The sequence below is a fragment of the Condylura cristata genome, unplaced genomic scaffold (assembly GCF_000260355.1).
Source record: "Condylura cristata isolate star-nosed mole 26May11 unplaced genomic scaffold, ConCri1.0 scaffold00001, whole genome shotgun sequence".
Classification (NCBI taxonomy): Eukaryota; Metazoa; Chordata; class Mammalia; order Eulipotyphla; family Talpidae; genus Condylura; species Condylura cristata.
The window spans coordinates 19,322,581-19,349,775 of NW_004567102.1; the positions used below are offsets into that span (position 1 = coordinate 19,322,581).

General features: G+C 33.3%; 1 protein-coding gene across 2 annotated transcripts in view; it reads right to left on the bottom strand.

The window, feature by feature from the left end:
- BMP5 (bone morphogenetic protein 5) overlaps window positions 1–26,396 on the bottom strand; it is a 105,803-nt gene extending 79,407 nt beyond the window's left edge. The window contains exon 1 of one of the 2 annotated variants that reach the window (XM_004673587.2): window positions 25,184–25,681. In XM_004673587.2, coding sequence (XP_004673644.1) covers window positions 25,184–25,673 — 490 coding nt within the window. In that variant the 5' untranslated portion in view covers window positions 25,674–25,681. Of the gene's footprint in view, window positions 1–25,183 lie in introns of both variants that reach the window. The other variant, XM_004673586.1, reaches the window with a different exon arrangement.
- Window positions 26,397–27,195: the final 799 nt, after the last annotated feature.

Below are 27,195 nucleotides of genomic sequence, written 5' to 3' on the forward strand. Positions count from 1 at the left end.
TGGTTGAAGGAAAGTTTTGAGTTTTATCCAGTTTGATGGAAAACTTTTTACAAGATTTCTTTCAAGTGTTATTTAACTAACTACTCATAATGTCATCAAACCTACATTCACCTCCCATGACTTACTTATCTCCATAAGTCTTTTAATTTATGGGACCAGAAACTGATTAAGATAATGCTAGAATTATCTGACAAACAAGTAGAAAAGGACCATTTCCAACCAACTCTTTTTAATCTACTACTGTATTAATAATTCTAAACTTACAGCACATTTGGGAGGTGGGGGTACTTATTATCTTGCTTCCTCCTAAAATTACAGTCAAAGAATATGTTGAAGAATTCTGTAGTAAAAAAGTTTCCATCATTGCTATCCTTTTTTTTAGTGACCTAGAACAGAAATTCAAGTTTATCTCTAGTAAACCACCTTTCCTTGGGTAATCTAAGTTCAAATTGCAGGTACCATATACTAGATCTATAATTTTCACCAATTATTTATTTTTTTCTATATTTGACTATCTATAAATGATGATTTATAATATTTATGTCACAAATTTTATTGTAGAGGGTTATGTGAGATAATAGATTTAAATCCTGAGAACACTGCTGATGAGAGCAGTCACTTGACATGAAGCCTATACATATATAGTAAATTTACAGTTTTTATATATATATATATATACACACATATATATATATACACACATGTAAAATTATAAAATATAGTCAATATCATCCCTCATGAATCTCAAACCAAAAGTACTATATCCCCATTATAAAAACATACAAAAAATATTTATACTTATACACAGAAGCTTATATATTTCTCTATCCCACACAGTTCTGCTATTTCAAATTCTGTCCAGTATAAACCTTGTCCAGTGGACATATTTTCCATCTGCTACTTAGTCACAGTGATCACACTTTTAAAGAAAGCTTCACAAAATATTTAATTGACAACAGAAGTGCCATAAATTATTGGGCTGTCCGAAAAGTCATAGTGTATTATTTTCTTAGAAAAAGTGCATCAAGACTTTTTCAACAACCCCGTATAAGCTTTGTATTTGTTATCACAAATTCTTTCTTCAAGAAATTTTTTAAAGATTTGTTTATGCATATGAATACAAAACTGGGTACAGACCAGAGGTGCATGGTCAGTGAGAAGATTCACCAGAGACAGAGTGGGGAGCAGAAGAGGCAGATTGACAAAGTACACTGCTGAACGGAGCAGCAGGTGAGACAAGAGAGGTCTCCTGCCCTATGTGGATCTGCTCTGGTGCGGGCGATGGAACTCGCACTGAAGCGGCTGCATCTATCTTGCAGTGCTGCCTTTAACCCACTGAGCCATCAGGGAGGGCCTCAAGCATATATTTAGCATGCATTTATATCTGGAGGATGTCTGACCTAGTGACTAGCTCCAAATCCATCTCCTAAACTTAGTTATGTGACCTGGGGCAAGTTTTTAAGCCTCTCCAATTTCAACTTCCACTCTCTACAAATGGGGAATAATAAACAGGTTTACTTTAATGATTGTATATTGGTTTAAATTATAAAATAAGTTTGCAGTACACATTTTGTAATCTCAAGGCATATGCATGGTAAAAAGTGATTATTAACAAAGTTGGTTTTTTTAATTAAATTTATGTATATGTATATATTTTACATCACTGCTCATTTTTGTACAAATATTTACTTTCTTCTTTTAGGTATAGTCCCTGTAAAATTCCCCCCACCAATTCATCTGTGCACCATCATCATAGTCCCTTGTGCTGCTCTCTGTTACACCCCATTTTGATCCCTCTTCTTTTCCCTACTCTGAATAATGTCTCTGATTTATAGTTTCCTATTACTCTTTGTTTTTTAAATTTATTATTATTTTTCCTGATCCCTTTTTTGCTTCCCCTATATTCCAAGATGTTACTTTTTCCTTCTGCTTTATTATACTGAACATAGTCCCTTCCAGCTCCATCCTAGTTGTTGCTAACCTCATGAGTTTATATTTTTAACTGCTGAATAATATTCCATTCCATATACATACACCACATCTTACTGATCCAGTCAACTATTTTTTGGCATCTGGATTGTTTCCATATCTTATTTATTGTAAATAGTGCTGAGAAAGCACTTGACAAAGTTCAACATCTGTTTACAATGAAGGCCTTCAAAATTCTCCGAATAGAAGGGACATACTAAAGTTGTTTTGACTTATTTAATAGACTGAAAATGTCTTAAAAGAGGTTTTATGTTCCAGGCTTCTGTATACTTTTGGAGTACAAAGAATAGTACCATGAATTGGTATATTATATTGGTTGTCTTTTACTATTTTGATAGAATAAGAAAAAGGAAGACTTTATAATTCTCTTAATTCCCGCCAGTCCAAAAGTCTGAGATATTTTTGTGCTATCTTTTCTTTCAGAGGATGATTGAATTTTAAAGCAGAAAACAAAGGTTGCCTGTACGTAATCTCCCTTTCTGATATTTTTTAGGTCTATAACTTAATGTCACTCAAAGAATTATATTAGGAGTATCAGGGATGAAGAAAGAGAAGCTAAAGCTTTTGAAAGGAGAGAGGAGAGAACAGCAAAACAAAACAGGTAGCTTCTGGAAATCCACGGAGGAGTCCAGAGTTAGTTCCTTATAATTCAGAGGAGAGGGTTAGGACCCTTGAAAGGGATTTGAAAGGAGACTTTCAATGCAAGGGACTATTCTGGAATATGTCTGAAAATAGGATGGACAGCAGCGTCACTGGACTTCAAAGGAAACTGTTGACTTAAAAAATAGAGAATACTTCTGTTTTTTTCTTACCAAGATTTCCTATCACTATTTAAAACACGTCTGTATAATTTTGAAATATAAAAGAATCAACTAAAAGGGTTAAGCATTATTTTTAAAAAAAGTACTTCTGAATTTTAAGTACTACTCATGGTTAATAGTGATTACTCATGTCAGATGTCATAGAATGCCTCTGATAAGAATAAATCTCTCTTGTTCCTCCTTTAAATCACAGGAACTATGACTTAAAAAGTTAAGAAAAACCTTCTTCTTTTTTTTTTTTTTAAGATTGGGCTGCCTTAGATTTCAAGAAGTGTATTTTATTCTAAATATGTCTTGAATGCATGAATCTATAAGAACTGATTATTCTAATGATTTTCTAGTAAATTTAGAGAAAAAGCCACTAACTCAAATGTTTCACAGTACCAAAAATATTTTTAAAACACTTTTTTTTAAAAGTAGCAAGAATTTCTTAGTAAAAAAAATTAGGAAATGTTTCTGTTTATAGACCTATATATCTATCCCTATTGATCCAATTCAGGAAGTGCTCTATGTAAAATCTTGCTTTGGTAATAATAATACTAAAAAAAATATGGAATTTGTAAAATATAGAAAGTCAAAAAATTTTGGCATAGTTTAATAAGATTTATTACTATAAACACATATTGTAAAACATTTTGATAAAAATAACGGAATATAAAGAAAACCAGAAAATCACTAAAATATACAATTAAGTGATTTAAATACTCTGTGCTACATTTTCAAAACATATGCATAACTAGTTGTATATTCCTTAACTAAAGCTTGACCAATTTCTTTATTGTTTCCTATTCTCTTATCTATTGCAGTGTTAGTTCTTACATCAACTTATTTTATATGTATTCCAAATATTTTAAACAGATTATTTGTCTTTTAATTGTTTCCTTTTTCTTATATATAGAAATTTGACATATAGTTAAATCTAGCTATCCTTTTTCCATGTCTATTATTAGTAAACTTCTCCCAATGGAGGCTCCAAGATGACCATTATTATGCGAAACATGATGACTATAAGTAATAATACTGCATAATTATATACTGCATAAATATAATAATATATTTGAAAATTGCTAAGAAAGTAGATCTTAAAAAACCTTAAAACAAAAAAATGTAACTATGTATGATGACAGATGTTAATTAAGCTTACCATGATAACATTTCACAATATATACATATACCAAAAATCATAATAATGAATACTTATAATTAAACAATGCTTTTGTCAATTATTTCTGAAAAACAAGCATTAACAAATGAATTAACTAATTTTAACTAACTAAACCTTCAATTCCCAGTTGAGTTATAAGTATGCATTTACTGTAGATTAAATTATATATGCTAATATTTCTCTCTTAACTATCCCTGTTATACACAAATACTATGCTACCCCTACAGTTAGCATTATATTTGTTATAATATTGGATAGGACTTTACATTGCATATTAAACCACATTGTATATTAACATTTGTTAGGAAAATTTCTAAACTTCTCATTATGTTCACATATAGCTGAATTTTGTTCTAAGATCAATTTCAGTGTATTGTATCAAGATTTAATAAAGATCCAGTTAAGAGTTTATGTAGAATGATGGAAAATCTATAACATCTACAAACGATGTTTGACAGCTCTTCTAATTCAATAAATTATCTCTCTGAATTGTATATTTTTTTCATTTATATATAGTTTTAGTTACAAAGGTCATAAATATTCTTATTAAGATTTTTAAATCATTATATTAATGCTGACTTTTACATTATTGTTTCTACAGTTTTTTTTATTCAAGAATCTGTGTTTTTAATTTCAATTTTATGTCTGCTCATTTAGCCAAACCAATTTATTTTAGTACCTTTTCATTAGACTCCTGAAGTAAGCAATAATGTTAATTGGTGAGAGTTAGACTCTTAGAACTTTTGGACCTGTGTTAATTATTGTTAGTGCTAAGTAGTACAATTTTTTTATCTTGCTACTGTGATTTTGTCTTTTTTTTTTTTAATAGACAGGACTTCAGAGTTAAAATATTTGTCATTTCTTTTTATTTTGTGATGCACTTTACCACATGATTAAAACTCTATTTCTGTTTCTAGAGCTCTCTCTCCCTGCCCTTTCTCCTTCTTTCCATAACAATTAGAAATTGAATTTTATTGTATGTCATCAATATTTTATTAAGATCACTGCTGTACTAAAAGTAGGCAGTTAGAGCAGTGCATTCTGGGTTCAAGAAAATAGGGATTCATTAAAGATAATAATAAAAGTAACTATAAGTCGCTCTGATTTTATTATCACCGCACTTCAGCATTTCTATGGAGTGTCAGTAATAGTATTCTCAGAAAAAAATTTTGCACTGATCAGTAGTGAAAACATTTCTGTTGTTCATCCATTTTTTTTTAAGATTTATTTATGCATACAGAACTGGGGTACAAGCCAGAGGTGCAAGGGCTGTGAGAGGATTCACCAGAGATAGAGTGGGGAGCAGAACAGGCAAATCAATGAAGCAAGCTGCTGAGGGGAGCAGCGGGCGGGTCAGGAGAGGTCTGCTGTGCCATGTGGGTCACCTCCGGTTGGGATTGAACTCAGATAAAGTGGCTTTGGCTTCTTAGTGCTTTGTTTTAAGCCGCTGCACCACCAGGCAGGACCCCTCATGTTGTATTTTTATAACACTTATGTAAGCTTCAAATAAGTACACTTTCTAATATTTATCATTGTAATAAACATTTCATTCTGAGAAAGTTAACATGGAGACTGTTGTTTGTACTGTTGACTTCAATACACATGGGATTTAAGATCTAAGTTCACTTCCACTTTTCTCTTTACAATCATTATGACATCATGGTTTATACCAAATCTACTGTTTAAATATAAGGCTATGTAGTACCATATGACTTAGAAAGCCACAAATAACACACAAAGTTTGAGATATTCCAAACCATTGTGAATTTGAGAAAGTTTTACAAAATACAACAAACTTCTATTCCAAATTATGTGATTAGGATATTTTAAAGGAAAATTTCCAAATATGAAATCTTTTCAAAAATGGCTAGAATCACTTCACAGAAACAAAGACAGCTGGCATTGCAATTTTTGCAATGATAAAACAGGATTTTTATGCATTTCTAACAAATTTATCATTATAGCTAATAATTATATGTGTATATAGGCATATGAAACATGTAGACATATATAATACACATATCTATGTCTGTATAATATATGTATGCATATGTAGATCACACGTATATATGTATATGCATATATGTATATATAATATATGTGTGCCTGTTACTACATGTGAAAGAAACTTCTCAGGATTAAAATTGCTAAAAGTTAGTCTTTGTTCAGGCCCTCCCTGGTGGCGCAGCGGGTTAAAGCACAGCACTAAGAAGCTTAAGCCACCTCCACTTGAGTTCGATTCCCGCCTGCCTCGGAGGAGACCACACGGCGCAGCAGACCTCTCCTGGCCCGCCCGCTGCTCCCCTCAGCAGTGTACTTCGTTGATCTGCCTGTTCTGCTCCCCACTCTGTCCCTGGTGAATCCTCTCACCCTCTGCATCTCTGGCCTGTACCCCAGTTCTGTATGAATAAATAAATAAATCTTTAAAAAAAATTAGTCTTTGTTCAATTAGAAGTGAAGAAAGTATGACAAATCTGGTTATACTAAAAAAAAAACTCTGGATATACTGCTATTGTCTATAATTACAAAAAGATAGTTTTGAACATAATCATTGACAAATTTGTAGAAAGCTTGGAAATAGAAACCCTAATGTCATTTCTTTTTATTTGACAAATATGATGGTATTGGTCAATATATTTTATATTTTATTTTACTTTAAAGTGTGTACTTACAAAACTCCAGTGCCTCTTATTATACTGTATTTTTTAAGTATTCATTATTTTGTTGAAATGCATATTTACATATGTGATTGGATGAGTAAATAAACAGATCATTCAATAAATAAATCACTGCTATATTTCCTTTCTGGACTTATTTTACATGATTCATTTCATGATTCTTATTGAAAATAATTTGTTACATAGAGAAGGTAGGTGTTAAAATGATCTGAGTGTCTAAAATCATAGTTATGGAATCAATTCAGATTATATAATTTATTGAATGACAGATCCCCTAATACTAAGTCATCCTTTCATTTCTCGAATCAAACTCATTTGGTAAATGAGTGACTTTTAAAATTACTCTTAATTTCAATTTGTAAGTATTTTAAAATGTTGCCTTTGGATTCTTGATTTTAATTTGCAAGCAAATTTAATTACATTTTCTGCCATGCAAAATAAAGAAAAGTCTCTCTCTTTTCCTACCCAAGATATGCAATTTATGAAAAAAAAATTACTATGTAAACATTTCTTTAGCATTCTGGAATAGTTTAATATTTTATATTTTTCTGTTTTTTTTTTTACATTCCCTTCCCTTTTCCCCATTATGAATCTACAAAACTTAAAAAAGTTTATTTTTTAATATTACAATGCTATTCATAATTCTCATTCCTGAGTCCTCATTAATATATTCAATTATTAGCATAGTTAATAGAGTATAACACAGTTAATATAGTACTCTACAAAAGTGTTAAAGCTATCTTTATATATCATTTCTTTTAATTTATCCATGTTATTTCAAGAAGCTTGTTTATTACTTGCTCTTCCAAGTAAACAGTTTATAGATGAATAAATTCTCTAGTTTTTTCCAATTCAGAAAATTGTGTTTTTATTCCTCTGTGCTATTCTTTCGATATTTAATGGGGAAGTGGGGACATAATTAATAATGCTTAACTTGAAGTTTGCATTCTTTTATTCCTTTCATGCAAAAGTTCTGAAAGCTTGAATTTATCAAAAAGTTCTACTTTGGCAAATACTCATGTTTTGATCATTTCACACATATGATATTTTCTAAATCTTATTCTTTAAATACTTAATTTCTCTCAATTTAGTCGAGATTTATTTTGAAAACACGGAGCTAGTCTATCAACATTTTCATTTTAAATATGGGTTATAAAATGTCTGCATCTTTGTATTTCATTTTTACAAATATAATATGCTCTGATCCCGTGAATTTTGACAAAAGCAGAATCCTGTGACCACCACCCAAATCAGAACACAGAATAGTTTAATCACTGTTCTGTAGCCACTGGATAGGCAACCTCTTGCCTATGTTTACTTGGTAGCAGACACTCATCTGTTCCACACCTCTATAATTTTTCTTCACCTAGAAATTCATATACATGAAATCATACAATATATAGCACTTGGTATCTGTATTCTTCATTTAAAAAATGCATTTTAGGTTAATCTGTGTTTTAGTTTTTATCTATAGAATCCCCTGGAGTGGATGTAACACAGCTCAACCATTTAGTCATGGAAGGGCGTTTAAGTTCTTTTCACTTCTGAAAAATTATGGACTAAACTGGTGCAAACATTTATGTACAGGAGTTTTGTGAACTTCTGGTTTCATTTCTCTATGAAAAATACCTAGAATTGACATTTCTTGGACACAAATGGCAAGCGTGTGCTTATTATAGTACAAACAGATAACGTATTTTCAAAGTAGTTGTGTCATTTTGCAATAATACCAGCAATTTGTGAAATCTTCAAATCTTTGCTAGCACTTTGTATAATGAGTCTTGTTTAGTCTTCCTTTTCCATATTAGTAATTTTGATGATGTTTAGCTGCATCTTGCTGTGCTTTTAATCATCATTTCCCTAATGATTAATGATGTTGGACATGGTTTTTTATGTTTATGGTCCATAGTTATCCAGAACTTTAAAATCTTTTTAATTGGCAATGCCAGACTTTGCTAAGTTTTATTTGGTTCTTGATCACAGTGACTTGTTCTGTTCCATATCATTCATTTTCCCTTGAATCCTAAACTTACTAATAAAAAATATAACTCCTATTTTGTTTTGTTTTTAGCTTTCCTAGTCCTTCTATACCTTATTCTTTGATTCTGAAGTTATCTAATTACTAGACTTTTTACTTCAGCTAATTTTGCAGTGAGCACATTATTAAATTTGGATTTTTGTTACATAAATGTCTTTTTTGACACATACTATAATATAGTATTGAAACTTGAGACGTTATGATCGAAAATTTGTCAAGGCTAACAGAAGTTTATAAGATGATAAACATGTATAAAACAAAACTATGTTTTAGAGAGAAGGTTTAGCCAAAATATACTTACAGAGAGAGAGAGAAAGGTATACCCTAGTATTCTTCCATAAACTCAAATATAGCTATTAGCCTAGAAGGCATTGATGAAAGTGGGTTGTAAATATCCCACTTTATTATCATCATTTAAATAATTGCTGACAGCAAAAAGTGATTTCAAAACATCATTGGATTCTGTTATAAAAGCTTAGACTAAAAAATCAAACATAACACTACACTAGAAAGCATGTCATTTGTGGGTAAATATCAGTAATTACTAGTCAATTAAAAATAATATGTACATTTACTTTGTATACACTCCTGCCAATCCCAAAATGCTACCTCTGTTAGTACAATTAACAAGGTACTTACTGTACATATGCCACACCCATTTTTATAGATGACAGTTATTTGTATGTTTTAGAAATAACTAATAAAAGATCATTTGGCTATACGGTTATTAAGACCAGATACATTTGTTGAGTTGATTTTAAATCTCAGACTATGGCTCCTTGAAGACTATAAAGTCGTATTATTCTTAATTTTTATTCCAGCAACTCATTATAATTTTCTTTTGAGCAATTATTTCTAAAATGGACTCTAGGTAGAATTTTTACAAACCTATAAATATCTGAAAAGATTTTCAATTACCTATTAGATATAAATGACAAGTTAGGCGTAAATTTAGGTGTCAAAGCATAAAATTTTACGAAGTGACATATAAATATATCATATTTAATTCAGTTCTCAGTCTGGTAAAACAAAAGTAGTGCTTACAGTTGCTATAAGGGTCTCCTTGGTGGCCTAGGGTTTAAGTCTCAGCACTATCAACACTCTGGCCTGAGTTTAATCCCCAGCCAGGGATTTAACCCACAGGGCACAGCAGACCTCTCCTGTTCCACTTGCTGCTCCCCTAAGTAGTGTTCTGCTCCCCACTCTGTCTCTGGTGAATCCTCTCACCATCTGCACCTCTGGTCTACATCCCAGTTCTTCTACACAAAAATATATATTTTTTAAAGGTGTATTTACAGTTGGTATAAATGGAAATTGAAACAAAGTTACTGAAATGTAGTTCTGTAATATTTTTCAGAATATTATGCCATTTGTTCTGATAACTCATTTCAACATGACCAGAAATTATCTACAGTGTTAGCAATTATATAGAAAGATACCCATTATGACAGAATATGCATAGCAAAAGTAGAAAAATTATATACCCAACCAAAAATGTTAATATAAATGATAATTATTTTGCTGAAATACTATTTTTAAAATATACTCATAAAGGCAAATTAATCAACTAGGAGAATCATATACTAAAAATGAATAATAGTATTCAATATTGCCTAATATTACTCAACTCCATGGATAAAATACACTGAAAAAAGTACAGAAAAAAATATATCAAAGGGTCCTCCCTAGTGGTATGATGGGTTAGAGAGCAGCACTAAAAAGCAACCTGCAGCCACTGCAGCATGAGTTTGATCCCCCACCAGAGAGCTGACACACATGCACAGCAGACCTCTCCTGACCCGCCCACTGCCCCTCTCAGCAGTGTATTTCAGTCAGCCTGCCTGTTCTGCTCCCCACTCTCTGGTGAATCCACTCACCTCCCGACCACACATCTCTGGCCTGTACCCCAGTTACTTATACATAATTAAATATTTTTTTTAAAGAAATATATAGGCCCTCCCTGGTGGTACTGCGGTGGTGCCGCCTGCCCATGAGGGGATCCACATGGCGCTGCAGACCTCTCCAGATGCGTCAGCTGCTCCCCTCAGCAGTGTACTTCGTCGATCTGCCTGTTCTGCTCCCCACTCTGTCTGTGGTGAATCCTCTCACCGCCCCTGCATCTCTGGCCTGTACCCCAGTTCTGTATGCAGAAATAAATAAATCCTAATATATATACAAGTATCTGGTTGGGTTAAATAATGGAATTATAACTGTTTCTGCCTCATTTTAATTTTCCAAAATTATTTCTCATAGTGAATATTCTATAATACTAGGGACCATTATATTCTGTTAGAATTCCAGAGTCCAATGTGCAAGAGTGCAAGAGAAAGGATACTATCCAAATTCATTCACAATGCTCATTAGCATAACAAAGCTATTGAAAAGTCTTATCCTAGAACTAAATAACTACTTAATTACTGTTTCTCTCCATAGCTTGAATTTACTTGACTGCAAAATTTCAGGAAACATCTCTTGGAAAATGTATAAGTGTTTTCAATGAAATATACTTTAGGAAATACTGACAATTTTGATTTCAAAAAATGATAAAAGCATATTATATATTATATTTTTGTGTGTCGGTGAAGTTAGTCAAATTAATTTTTTTAAAGATTTATTTATCCATTCAGAACTGGGTACAGGCCAGAGGTTCAAGGGTGGTGAGGATTCACCAGAGACAAAGCGGGGAGCAGAACAGGCAGATCAACTGCAAGGGGAGCAGCAGGAGGGTCAGGAGAGGTCTATCTGCCAGGTGGATCACTTCCGGGGCAGGCAGGGATCGAACTCATGCTGAAGTGGCTTTAGTTTCTCAGTGCTGTCCTTTAATCCGCTCTGCCACCAGGGATGGCCCCCAAATTAAAATCTTCAGTAATGATTGTATTATCTGACTTTCTCAGTCTGAATAGTAAGAAACCAGATATCGAGATCCTTTACAATTCTCCTAATTACAACTAGGCTCCAGGTATACGAGGGGAATCAGTTAAGTAAAGGGAAAAAGAGAGAAGGAAAACAGAATTTTTAAAAACAGCAAATGCGGCCCTCCCTAGTGACGCAGCGGGTTAAAGCACAGCACTAGGAAGTTAAAGCCACTTCTGCATGAGTTGGATTCCCACCTGCCCTGGAGGTGACCACATGGTGTGGCCTCCTGACCCGCCCACTGCTCCCCTCAGCAGTGCACTTCGTCTGCCTGTTCTGCTCCCCACTCTGTCGCCAGTGAAGCTTCTCACCACCCCTGAGCCTCTTGCGTGTACCCCAGTTCTGTACGAATAAATAAATAAATCTTTAAAAAAAAAAAAACAGCAAATGCATTAAATACTCAGTGTTATTCTGCAGCTACCTCTTGGCCTGTTTTTCAAATCAGAGATTAGAGATTTAGTCAAATCAGGCATTTGACTAAAACCTGACATATTAACAATGATACCTACTTTTTAAAATTCCTTTTATGATTCCCTATGCTTGGCATTGAGAGCTAAGCTAAAACTGAGTGTCCTATACTTTAGTATTTTCTTTTGAGAAATGTTGTTGTCCCAGAAGTATTTTTTTAATTATTTCTGCTCTACAGGTATCTTATAAATTAAAGGCTAAATTCCTGGGATAAATATTTTTTCTAAAAGAAAATACTTCTTGACCATGTATTAGTGACACAGAAGCATTTTCTTTAAAAAAATAAATGAATTATCCCAAGGCTTTAGTCTTTAATTCATAAGATACCCATAGAGCAGAAATAATATATCTAGTTTCTGTGTGGTATAAGGGCAATGAATAAACTATATGAAAGGAAACTTACTGTACTCATACAAGAGATGGGGCCTGCAGCTGCTACAAATCAAGATAGTGCTTTAAATGTGGAGTGTTCAATGTTATACGGATCACAGTGATTTTAACCATTAACAAACAGGATGAAGAGGCTACCTGCCAGAATTTCTATTTGCAGCAACAGAAATCTTGTGGCATGTAGACTATAGATGGTCCAGCAGCCCAAACTTCTACTTCAGTAGATGCCTCATGAGATTCCCTGGCCAATTCAAGACTGGGTCAGAAAATCATGAGCAAGGCATTTGTACTTAGCTGCAGGCCAGCCTGCTTGTGTGGCCCTCTATATTGGCCAGCAGACTGGCAGTTTTCCAGCATCCAAATGAACTCCCTATTAATTTATTCCAATCTCCAACTACTGCATTTGAGGCCTATTACTGCTTGCAACTTTGATATTCTGCCTGTCTTCTATTTTGCCAAATGTGACTCTTATTCCTGCCAAATCTCTTTAAAAGGTGGGATCAACACAGATCACCTTTTGTGCCTTGTTACCTGCCTTGCTGCCAGTGAAGTTGCTTCGCACAAAAGGCAGTACTCTTGATGTTAGCTAAGTCCTTCTTTCCCTTTTATGAATTTTCCATTTGCCTCCTTCAAAAGGCCATAGAATCTCAATTCTTCCAAAAAGCCTATAGAGGAGCTCAAGTCCAGGGCTAAGACCCTTGGTAAATTGTTATTAGAGATCTTTCCCAAAATTCATTGCATTACTCGTGAAGTAAAAATATTAAAAACCCAATCCACAACATGTTGGCAAAATAAAAAGACTTTAGAAAGAATTCAAACAATGTCCCAACAGCCTCTCAATGGCATTTATAGAGGCAACACACCATAGCAGCAAACAGCTTGAACTCTAAGTCCAATTCCTCTTCTTACAAAATGGAGAACTTTGGCTAAATAATTTAGTATCTTGGTTTTACTTTCCTCATCTGTAAAATAGGTCTTTTGTAAGAATTAAATACATTAAAACTTGAAATGCTATGAGCTACCTGTCTTGCACTTCATAAGCACAGAATACATGCTAGCTATGATCATACATTTCCAAAAGAACAGGGAACATTTTAAATTCTACTTTATTATTTTAATCTGATGATCTGCTGTTTTGATGAAATGATTTTTAAACACCAGTAACAGTGATAGTGTATCTTAGAACCATATTTTGCTGCAGCATTCATTTCACAATCAGAACAAATTGTCAATAAAGAATAAATCAGTTGTACAATATTACACAAATTTTCTCAACAATCAACTTGAAGCAATAATTGTTTTAATATCAATGCTAATTTTTGGAATTTGGCTCTTTTCCATATTATAAATTATTATGTCTCTTTTGACTCTTACTACAACCTAATCCACTTCACTCCCAATGTGTACAGTAACAAAGTAAACACTGAACACAACCTTATTAGCACACAAGTGAGGAAGTAAGTTAGGGTCAGAGGTCAAGATCTGGACAGATCCAACAACTTCATTTTAAAACTTTAGGACCTTTTACCCTTACTTCCTGAGTCTAACACAAATAAATAATGAGTGGGTAAGCTACACTTATGCTCTGGAATGTACAATAAGCATCCTGTGCAAAATGTTATTTATTTATTTATTTATTTATTTATTTATTTATTTTTAGATACTTCCTTTAAAATCACTGAAGCCTTCAAATCAGTTGAGTCCTCCAGGTATACAAACAAGTTTCTGACAGTCCCTAAGCTTTGTTAAAACTTGGTTCTCTCTGTGTTCCAATGCTTTTGAACTAAAATTTTCCTTTTGGTTCTATTTGCTAACAGGATTCTTTTATGCCTTGAATTTCTCTACAGGGATTAAAGTTTAAAGAATATTTTCCCTACACAGAGGAGTTAATTCTACCTGGTTATTTAAATAATAATGATTTTAGTATGATTTTTTTTAATAAAAGTTTTTTTTTTTTTTTTTTTTTTTTAAGATTTATTGTTGCATACAGAACTGGGGCACAGGCCAGAGGTGCAGGGGCAGTGAAAGGATTCACCAGAGAAAGAGTTGGGAGCAGAACAGGCAAATCAATGAAGTACACTGCTGAGGGGAGCAGCGGGAGGGTCAGGAGAGGTCTACTGTGCCATATGGGTTACCTCGGGGGCCTGGGACTGAACTCACACTGAAGCAGCTGTTGCTTGCTTGTAGCGCAGTGCCTTAACCAGTTGCACCTCCAGGGAGGGCCTTAGTGTAATTTCTTTAAAGTTAGTGACATCAAGCAAAAAATTCTCACGCAAGAATCTTGGCTGGAATCTGGTATCTTGGCTGGAAAGCAGGCACAGGATTCAGCATTATGCTGGTCACAACAGTAGGTAATCAGCTTATATTTGTCAAATGACTTAATGGACCACCCTTCAGAACGTCAGTCTCTAGACAGCTATGTGGGATAACTACTTCCTTTACTGCTATATGCTGCAGTTATGTAAATGAAACCACATACAACACACCAGGTATAAAACATTGTTAATGTTCTTAAAAGATGCACTGATACTTACATTTTAGATTGGGTTACCAACCTGAAAAGTAGTGACAAAAAAGTTGTACCCAAGAATTCATGCTTCTAGTACTGACACTGTCACTTACCCACTGATAAATTTTATAAGTTATTACCTTTGTTAAACCTCAATGTTCACATCAATTAAATGGGAATAGAAAAATGCTTACCTAACTACAGTTACGATACAGATTAACTGTAACAATGGATACAAATTACTTTTGTGCCTGGCACAAAATAATTATAGTTATTTTTGTTGTTTTAATTACTACTTCTATAACTAAACTACAATTAAAAGTATGCATACCTGAAATTATCATATACTTAGTATATTACTGAAAGGGCACAAAAATGAAAAAAAATATATTTAATTCTGAAAAATTCTTTCTTAGAATGAATAACTATACACTGATAACTTGTTTTTGACTTGGCAATATAGAAGAGAAACATTTGAAATGTTGACTTGAATATGTTAATATGCAGATTGAAACCATATTTTATTTCAGATCTTTACTCATTACAGTGGAAAATTAAGTAAAGATCATCTAAATGATTTCTCTTTCAGCATGAATAATAATGAAAAACAAAAAAATCATATTTACCTATTCAATTATTATAAAATATCAAAAGACAATGTATTTTATAACCATTTTATAATATGGTTAGGAAAAATAAAAGATGCCTACAGATAATGTGTAATTTTTGTGTTTTTTTGTGATCAAATCCATGAATTTTTATCTGATTTGAAACAGAAAATAAAGTTTAATAAAAATTTGTTACCTTAAAAATTAAAAAAAACAGTTTAGAAATAATTAAGGCTGAATTGTATCAAATAGAAACAATATGATTATAATGATATAAGAATAGCTAAAGATTAGAAAATCATAAATTTAAACATGATTTGACTTACAGACAGCCTTTTAGGAGTGAGAATTTGAATAGAACAACTTTCCTACTTAGAGTACAGGAGTTTATTTACCAAGATTTTCATCATGAATCAACTTTTTTCAAAATTAAAACTAAAAGAAAACAAGTTGGCTTATGAAAATAAGCATTAAAACTTCAAGACTATTTCCCCTTCTTTCAAAGGGTCTTTTAGAGTGTGCTTGTCTGTTCACAACCAAATATTTTCTAATTGTATATTATTACTTTGACTTTCTCCATAACAAGCAAGGAAATGGAACAGGTAATACCTGGAACTAAAGTAAAATTCTGGGTTCATTCTAGGTATCTGACTAAAGCAAATATGAAAAGCACTTTTCTGTAGTACATCATCAAAAATGTTGGTTCTGGGTACTTAGAGGGAAGCCCCACAATCACCTGAAGACTCCGTCGGGGCTGACCTTTTCCAGGACACATTGATGTTCTGGAACACACTCTAATGTTCTGGACACACTGCAAGTCCAACTTGCAGACAGAGCCAGTGAAATTCAAGGGTTCATTGTCTTTTGGAGCAAGGAAATGTCACTTGCAGTGTTTCACAATTTCAGCGAGGCTGTTCTATCACAAAATCTAATGAGCTGGCAGCAGATCTCCGCTAACATCAGGGCTCCAGAGATTTTAGACTAGAAGTCTATTCTACATGCTGATAGAACTGAAAATGAATACTTTTCTCATGGAGGAGTAAAGGCTTCCAATCTTACCTTACTAAGTCCTAACTAGAATGCACTTTATAGATAGGGAAACCATTCCAGTGACATGGACTATTTGCTGGAGAATATACACTGTCTGTGAAGATGGTATTCAAACCAATCTGACTCCAGAACTCTTCCACTCAAACACTACTGAGAGTTACAGAACCAAATGCTGCCTCCTTACTCTAAGCAAACAGCCATAAAAACATTAAGTATAAGCTTATTTAATTGATGCCCCACTAAATTAATTTTCAATGCCTGTATCAAGGTTACTTGGATAAGACCTGGCACAATTTCCAAGTTGAACTCTTTCTCCCTCTGCCTTTGGTAACAAGAGAAGTAAGAGTCAATTTAAAATTTCCATCTTTAATAACTTGGAAGTTGAATATAGAAAATATTTGAGAGAACTTTTCAACTCAGTGCTTGTCTATGATTAAAAGGCCTCAAAGCTCAGTGGTTGGTTATCTATGAGACCTGAGTAACAAACATACCTGCTCTTCCACTAAATTCTGCTTCTGGGAGTCACAGAAACTCTGCCACAGATGAGTAAAGATAGTAAAAAAAAAAAAAAGAAGAAAAAAAAAAAGGAAGACAATAAACCCAATGTACCTCATACTATCAATTCTGCCAGCAACATTAACTGTAGAGAATGTAGAGAATAGCATATGATTCCACTCAGAATTCAAAAAATTTTGACATATAGGCATGCATCATATTAAGAATGACAAAGGATTTAGAGTAAATAGAAGGAAAAAAACATTGCTACTCATATTTGTTAAACATATATACTCTGTTGCTATCTATCTTAAATATTTAGACTGACAGTCACTGGCTACCATTTGTATGACTTCTCTTGCACTTTTATAAGCTTAATTTCAATTTTCTGTAAACTAGATTTAAAATATCAAATGAAATGACTAATCCATATATAATTTAAGCATATTTTTCTGCATACCATGCTTGCTACCCTCACTTTCTTTCACAAAATTGGGAACTAAATTAGGATTGTCTTCTGAATTTTATCATAAACTATGACAAAGGTTCACACATATAAGAGTAACCTACACAGAAAATGAAGCAATTCTAGAATTCTTGCCAGTTAAGTATCTAATATTCATTTATCCCTCTGTGTCAAATATCTTCATTTTGCACCTCAATATTCACTTTCACACTTGTCTATATTCTGCATTACAAATCTGACTTGCCCCATGTATCCCAACATTGCGTTCCTCTACCTTTCAGTGAGGATCAGACAATGGAAATATGACAGCAATATGTGGTCTGGGTACTTAATCCTTGGTCTCCCTCCCTGCTGAGTATACAGGGGTTGGCTGCCTGGTATTTCTTTCCATGGCCACCATTGCTGTCAGGGTACCTTTCCCATTGACATAGAGCTCTCCTCTGATCTTTCTGATCTACTGCCCAGGAGTAGTGAGGCTCCCCCACTGTTCCAGCTGCTGCAATATCCCCTGCTTTGCAAAAAAAGAAAATAAAATCCAGCCTACATTGTAAAGGTATCAATTAAACTCTCAAATGATTCATTTTGAGCTTGTGGATGATTATATACCACCGAGTATATAAAAGGATGAATAAGATATGCTTTCTGCCATCATTATTGTCACCAGACATACAGTCTGGTTGTCATGGGCAGACAACCTGTGCAGTGACACAGGGCCTGTACTCAGAAGTGCCCCACACTTGGTCTAATACTCCTGTTACCACCTTGGAATAATTAAATTTTGAGCAAGAGACTTCACGTTTTCATTTTGCACCAGATTCCACAAATTATTAAGCAGTTCCTATAAAGATGGCTCATGTGTGGCATACAAATGCAAATCTAATAACAGTAGTAGACATCTGCTGAGTTCTCATTATATTCCAAATACTGTTCTTAAAATTGTGTGCCACGAACTCATTTGGTCTTTTCAATACCACTGAGAACTATGCTATAATCATCCACATTTTTCATAAAAGGCACCAGAGTCAAAGAGAATTTATGCAACTTGCACTAAGTGATACTACTAGAAAGTATAGAATATGAGGTTCCAAAGCAGGCATTTGGTTTTTGCACTATGTTCTTCTGTGATGGCAGCACAAAAAGGAAAGCAATTAGTTAACCTTAAAACCACATTAGTGTTCATATAGCATGCACTTACGATTATACAAACGAGTGTGTCCTCTATCTTGGGAGGCTAATCCCATAATGATAGCATAGAATAAAGGACTTTGTAAATGTTAATTTCTTTTGACATGGCTCATAGTATTTTTAAACTATTTTCTTTATTCTTAATACCAGGAAAGGTGTTAAATATCAAGAACAAGAGAAGTTATTTAATTCCATCAAGAAGTTACTGTGATAATTTAGCTGTCATCAATGATTTCTAAATTAGAGTTATCTCTTCTGATAAAGGCACTAACATAATGTAGCTTATGAAAAGAGAAAGGAAAGCACACAGCTTTAGGAAGACAGAGCTCCCCACACCTTAGAAAATACAAAATTATACCCTAGTTAATTTCTGTAACAATGAAAGTATTGACGAGTATGCAGTGTCTAAATGTATGTAATGTTTACTAACTCACTGCCTTCTAAGTGAGTAGAAGGTACATTCTTTGGTTATAGAGGTTTGTTCTTGTTTTCTTTCAATTAAAGATCCTTCTTACTGATGTACAATTGATACTTTTCTCATTTTAAACTTTCTACACTTCAATAGATTTTGTACCTACATTTTTAAGATAGTAATTTTACTGCAACCATTTACACAGACCTCATATATATCAGGGCTTATTATTTGGTCATGTGGATTCTTGCAAACATCTCTGAAAGAGGCAGGTGAACACTCAAGATTATTTTTATCTTGTTTTCATAATGTTAATACCCATGACTAGAGATTGTGCACCCCAATCTGACATCAAAATCACAACAGATTCTTTTCCCTTTTAAATAAATAAGCCAATTGTAGGGTGGACTGGTATATTTTAAAATCTATCTTAGCCAAGAGTACTATTTTAAGAGATGAGCAAACGGGGAAACCCCACCGTCCAGCCAATAAAATATGAACTTAAGGTGCAAAGGAGCACTCATAAATATTACTTAGAACAAGGGCTTCATTGTTTCACTCCGACCCTTTCAGTGGTTCCTCTGATCTCAACCCCTCTCTTTGCGTCAGGGAAGCCTCTTCCTTTAACCTGTGGTTTTTTCAAGCTGAGCTACTACATTATTTATGACTGTAAATGTGAGTAGCCCGTCTGTATGCTCCTTGTACACATGCACTGAGAGTCCACTCCCTTTTCCCCACTTCAGTATTTTAGCGTGTAAGGATGAAAGGCTTTTCCCCTAGAGCTGATGCGGTTGGGATGTTGAATTAGCTGCTGTGTCAGTGTGAGGTTGAGGGAGGATTTTCCAACACACCTTCCACCTGCGCCACCTCAAAATTAGTCTCTGATGTCTCATTTAATTCACTTTCTACTAAGGGCTTTGTAGAAAATATTTTCTTTCTATTTCTTCCTCATTGTTCTCTGCCTCCAACTGTTACTCCTCATCTCTTTATCCGCTCTCATCACCTCTTTTCACTTTAAAAGGGAAAATGCTTTCACAGAGGTAATATGAGTATTAAAAACAGTGTAAGTGAAAGCATTTTCTAAACTAAAAGTGAATGGCATTTTTGATTAGTCCTGTTTTTGCTCATATTTGCATTTTTTTTGCTTCCCTTAAACTTCCCTTTTAAACTTTTATTATGTTATAAAAAAAATAAAAGCAAAAACAATTAAATTCTGTCAATAGGATCCTCTGGGAGAGGTGAAGAAGCAAAGAAGAATGGATGGTGAGGAAAGAATTAACAGGGGATGGCAACAGTCAGAGCAATTCTGAAGCCTGGGGAGCTTTTCTACTGATGGGTGGAGACTGCATTGGCACATCATAACCTTTTCCTTCTCTACTAGAGGGAAAACAGGAGACTGTACCTAAATGATCAAGCTGTAACTAATTGATTTTCAGCTAATCTAAGCCTTGGGCTATGACGAAAAGCTCACCAAAGGCAGACCCCAGGAAGGTTGGGGGGGGGGAGCAGTAAGGGGAAGGATGCCCAGAGAGCCTGGGGCTAGAAAGACCATGGAACTAAAGAGGAAGGGCCAAAAATGGTGGGGTGGGCGGAGGGGGGAGGGTAGCAGAAGGAGGTGAGGAGAGAGGCTATGTTTTAAAGAATGCAAGAGTGAAGGGAAAGAGCTGAGGATGGTGAGTCCCACACATGAGTTATCATACCTCCTTATTTCCAACTGTTACTTCCCACTAAACTCCTAAAACTCTAATTGTGAAGGATCTTTGAGATGTGTAAAAACCTTTTCATTAAACCATGACTGTGACTCTCTCTATGGTTATGGCCATGATTTGATAATAAAGTAGCCTTAAAGGAGAACAAGAATCCCTTTGGTCAATTTATGAAAGACAAAGGTTGTTGAAAAAGAGAGATCAAACGTCTGCACTCTCAGAACTTTTCTCTTCAAAAGTTAAAAAGTTTCAAGTAATGCTGTTGTACGCAATATTAGCATTTATGATTCCAGACATAATCCATGGATATGTATCATCATGGCTTTTAATCATCTTTCCTCTCATTCCATCTCTCCCAAAAAGAAAAAGAAGAAAATGGTGCATGTGTTTATGGATGTGTTTATGTTACAGAAGTGTTAATAACTTTGTTGGAGAGACTACATAGGCATCTTTAGACAGGTCTGTATATAAATTCCTCACCACTGGGCACTTGAGCTGGCCAAAAATAATAATAAATAATAATAAATATCATTGATGTCTTTCCAATCTTTCAACTGAGGACATAAGCATTCCTATCCCTAACCCCCCAGAACCAGAAGAGTTTAATGATTTGGCTAAGTAAGGGGAGAAAAGTTTAAAGGTTTGAGATTATTGTTTTCTATTTCCTACTTAAAATGCTAAATATGATTTTATAAAATACGAAAAAAGTAAGCATCATATGTATATGATTTTATGCTTGAGAAATATATACATATGAAGTTATTTGACTCCAAACCTGTTAATTAGTGAGTCAAAAACCATGGGTACACCTAAAGTAAATTTTATTAAGGAAATATATGCGGGAAAAGAATAGTCTAAAAGTAAATTTCTAGTGTTGACTAGCTTTTATAATTTCCTCTAAAATAGCTCCAATGTTACATCATTTCAATGATATCACCAAGTAATCAAATAAAAGTGGGCTTCAAACTAAAAGATTTTAGGAATGCATTGTATGTTTATCTTCATATAAATAGGAGAATACTTACAAGCAAATTATTTAACTATTCCTTTCCTTCTCAAAGGCATTTGATATATAAACTAATCCTTAACATTTTTGAAAAAGTGATGGTTATGAAGAGAAAAAGTACCACAATGGTATTCTATTACTAACAAAATAATGTGGTATTCACAATTCTATGATAGGCAAAAAAATAGTGACAAAACAGAGAACTAAACCTGGGAAAGCTAGATACTATGAGACAGACAAAAGCTGGCCTAGGATAATGAATACAACAGAATGGAAAGTTACTCTTACACAATTAATTGTGTGTTCCTTCAAAGAGAACAAATCAATTAAATAATTAGAGATCAAGACTGATGTGTCTGGTTTCATAGTGATTTACAGTGACCTTAAGGGATTTTATTTGCATTTTATGTTTTCTTTCAATAAATCCTAGCTATTTGTCACTGATAAAGGGAAAATTCATTTCTGTCAAATCTTAATACCTCTCATAGCATTGCCCCAATATCCTGACATCATCAAGCAAGGAGGTTTAAATTTTAATAAGTTTTTTATTATTAAAGAACTACACTACCAAAAATCATTTCATTTGAAAATTCATATAATATATATACATGATTCAGTTTGAATTAAGTTTCCTCTTGATGATCAAAACTTCCTGAATGAAACTGAAGAAAATCCACTGTTTCATTTGAAAATGACAAAGGCAAACTTTAATAAAAGGATACTAGTAGATCCTTTTAATGTAATTCATCTTATTATGGAAAATGTCAACAGATTCTTTTCACATATTTAAATATCCAGGTGATTTCCACAATACAAATCCCTTGCCTATTGCTAATTTGATCATTTGCCCTTAGACTTTACGAAATACATCTTTTAAGACACTAAAAAAAAAGTCCTCTGAGTCTTAAAAGAACATGAAACAAGCTGCAAATATCTGTTAAAGAATGACAATAAAGTACACTGATATTCTTAGTACAATTAAAAATGATAATATACTTCAACCATTTTAAAGTATGCATTTACCTATCTCATTATGGAACAAGTACAAAAGATAAAGCTCCTTAGTAGGTAGTGATTGGTTGCAAGGTTTTTATAGTTAAGGAACATGAGCTAAGGATAATAAAATAAAATTGTGGTTCAATTTTCCTCAGAGACTCACAGGAAAAAACTCAGTTTCAGAATCAATTTGTCAGTACTTTCTTATGAGATACTTAGCTTAGAACAATTTTAAAAAGAAAAGAGAGGATAGTTTATTATGGAGGCTAAATTACTACAGCAGTTCAGCATGACAAAAGAAATGAATATTTTCTTAATTTCCAATAGCCAATACTGATTCTCTAGGGTAAAATGAATAATTGTATTTTATGGTAGGGTTATTAAACTGCTATGCTGTTATAATCAAAACAATATAAACAAGATGCCATTGATTTTAATTGAAATCAATATATTCTTTAAAGATAAAAGCAGTTCTAGAAATCTCTATATAGAAGTGCACTATTTTGCTATTTTATGTAGATTTACAAATGTTAATGGCATACAGATTCAAAAATAATAATTATTTTCTGAAAAACAAATACTCTTTAAATTAGCAAAGCATTCAATTATAATAAATACTATTGCCAGGACAGATTTAAATCTAAGCTATTATTTCCTAAAACATACAGCATACCATTTTTCTCTGAAAGATCACAGAAAACTTGAACTGATTTTTTTAGTGATTTATTTTATGAATGTGTGAATCATATTTTTTCTATTAAAATAGTGAAACTACATAAATTATTGAGTAATACTTTAGAAAGTACTACCAGGTAAACGTACCATTCGTCACATTTGCAAGTCACTTAGGTTAGGGCAAAGAAATCAAACTAATTTAAAATTAAACTATATTCTAATGGATTAAAAGTTCCAAGTGAAACTTGTAATTTATAGATAGAAAAAGAGGCCTCCAGGACACCTGATTAGGGCAACCAGTGATGACTTACTAAAACTTAATAATGAGAGCTGTGTCTCTAGTAACATGAAACATGATTTATTAATCACCTTATCCTTCATGCTAGGATTGCTAAAAGCAAATGAGCAGAGCATATTAAACACTATATATTACAGAAAAATCCATGTTTTATTAGGACTTGTTGCTAGACTTTTCAAAGAACATTTTCTTTGGGATATTATATGATATTATATGAGTGTCTAACTGAGTGTATAATAAAATGTGTCAACTTTTAAAGTCAAAGCAAACTGCATTTTTGAAACAAAAATTTGAAACTTCTTACATTAAAATTTCACAATTATTTTCAGTTGATTACATTTGTTGATTAAATTTTCACTCTTTAAAAATAAATTATGTTTTTCCTTTAATGTCTCAAGGTAGTAAATTTTCACCTTTAGTCCTTACTAAAACATTTAAAGAAATTAAAACAAAAGAAGTTCTGGACATTAATTTAACATTTGATATTGTTTATATTTAAGACTACATGACTGCTCCAGCATTTGACTAAGCATTATTTTAAAATTCATTTTCTATGATGTTGCCAATTAAAGAGTTTATCAATTAATTTTTAATTTCAACTAAACAGGAAATTTTTGTATCTGTAAAGACCATCAAATCTTGTTTCACATTTCTCTTGCATGTGAAAAAAAATATAGATATGAGTTATATTATTACAGTTAAATATTCAATTGAAATCTTTTCTAAAATACTTTTTTATAAAATTCAATTTCTCTCCAAGTAATTCTCTGACAGAAGTCTTTTGTAAAATCATTTAATCTTAGCTAATGTCACATCAATATTTTCATAGTGGTGACATCCTCTGAGTTTTTAAATAGTATATATACTTACATGTTTTAAGTTACTGACAAAAAATAGTTCAGAATGTCACTTTTACTTTCCCACCTAAAAATACTTGCTTCCCCTTTATTTATTAATATTTTTGCCTATAGTATAACTAGCTTCATAAACTGTACTTTTCTAAAACTATTGCTTGCTTACTCAGATAATTAATCAAGGTTGAAATTTTAACAAGATCTGAGAAAACCCATTCTACCCAAACCGTGTTTAATTTTAGCTTTTTTTATGCACATATAGAGAGATATAGATATAGATGTATAGATTTATTGTCTAAAGCAAAAATTGACATCAATGGAAGAAAGAAAACAGAACCTGGAAAGGAGAGTTATAGAAGATGACTGTATATAAACATGACCACCTACCAGGCAGCTACTTCACCATAAGGAAAATCTCCACTTTAGAATCACATAGATTAACAAATAAATGAGCAACATACCTAAATTGACAAAGCTCATGACCATGTCAGCATCATTCAGAAAATTGGTATCATGTAGACTGGCAAGAGGAGGACTCTGGGTGGTCAGGGGAGTCGTTCGAGATAACTGTATGCGATGAGTATAGCCATTGGGAGAGGCTGGGTATCCCTTTCTTGCTCCTCTTGTTTCTCCTGCCAGTGATGCCCTCACCAAGTATTCCGACTCTTCGGGATTTTCTTCATTGGCCATGGCGTTGTACAGGTCCAGCATAAAGAGAGGTGCTGAGGATGCTTGTTTTCCAGGTGAAAATGGTCTGGGTCTATGAGGTAAACCCAAGATAGAGAGAATTTCCCTCTGTATTTCCCGTCTTTCATGATTCCGTAGTCTTCTATAAATAAAACTGGAGTGAACATGATTGTCTCCCAAGCCTCCTTTTGCATAACCCACTAGAAACCAGCAGCTCCAGAGGAAACCCACAATACCCCTAAGTAAAAATACAGTCAGAGGCATTTTTGTCCAAAAGCAAAAGTTGATATTTTTAGTCCTTCTTGTCCTCTTAAAAAAAAAAAATCTAAGTTGCAAGGAGGTACAATTTCTCAGTAGCTGAAAAAATAAATTTACCTATTCTTCATGACAGTGACAGTTCTGAACACAACATCCTTACTGTTTTTCCTGCCTTATTTTAAATATTTTGGAATGTGTCAAGAGTAGTTACTGCTAACAAAGTTGAAACTCGGATTTCCACTTATCCACAGTTGTTAAGAGTTTTTGCTGCATTGATGTAGCAGAAGACGTCTAATATTATTTGATCAGATGACCTATGCATTCCTATAGAAATTTATGACAATCAGGCCTTTGGTATTTGAATGAACAAAAGTTGATCTTCTGATAAACTGTAGATCCCAAGGTTATCTTCACTTGCTCTTGAGTTCTTCTCAACCCTTGAGCTCTTTCCAAGACAAATCCTGATTTCTGAATCACAGATCTATGCTGATCTGCACCTTGGTGTTGGAATATAGATTTGTCCGGCAGCTTGGTGATAACTTTAACATCTTTTGTGTCGTCTTAGTGTAAAATAACACTCAAGGTTGTACTATTCAAGTAAATGTGTTTCCCTGAATTTACTTGAAAACCTTCCTATAAATCCATTCAATCCCTTTCTCCTTCTCACTGTTAATTCCACCTCCAGCAGGCACAAATATACCAGCCCTCCTCAAGTGAGATCTAAAGAGTAATGTAAGCACAACCCTGCTGGGAAAGAAGAGGCTTCTCATTGTAATTTGAAACTGGTAAAGCAAAAAGAACTTAACCCTTTTGCTACCAGAAAAGCCTCCATTTTCGCAATATTATAGACACACATCTACAGTGATGCATGGGGCATATACATTCTAAAGGAGGAAAAAAGCCAGTTTTCAAACAGCAGACTGAACATTTTGACACCAATTTTATACAGTATTTTTTCAGATCTTTTACATAATAGACTTCTATATGAAGTCTCAGGTTGTGGTTAAATTAACATGCTATTTCTCAGTTCTATAATTGAGATTATTTCTAGCTTTCTAAGTTATTGAAGTTTACTTCTTAAAAAATAAAATGAATTGTGAATTGTGTTTAATATGCCTTTTCCTACTGACAGTCAAATCTTTTCAGAATACAATAAAGTATTATCTGTAAAGTCATTCTAACCCACAAAGAAGTACATAGGAACATCCGATATTTGGTGATTAGATATCCCAGCCTGAAGGGTCTTTAAATATCAAAATTGTAAGCAGAAGTGTATATTCCTAATTCTCTTATTAAATCAGTACAGTTGAAATACAAATATCCTAAGACACAGCATCATGACTCTTAACTTTTAAGTCATTTCGGTTGAAATGTAAACAGATATACAAATCAGGTATTTCCCACAAGCTGTGCTCAGTGCTTTGATTTCTTTTAACCCATGTAAATAAACACTGGTCAAATATTCCTCATGACTACGTGCAGATTGAAATTTGAGTTTCTAAAATTTGATGGATATAATGGGGAAAGT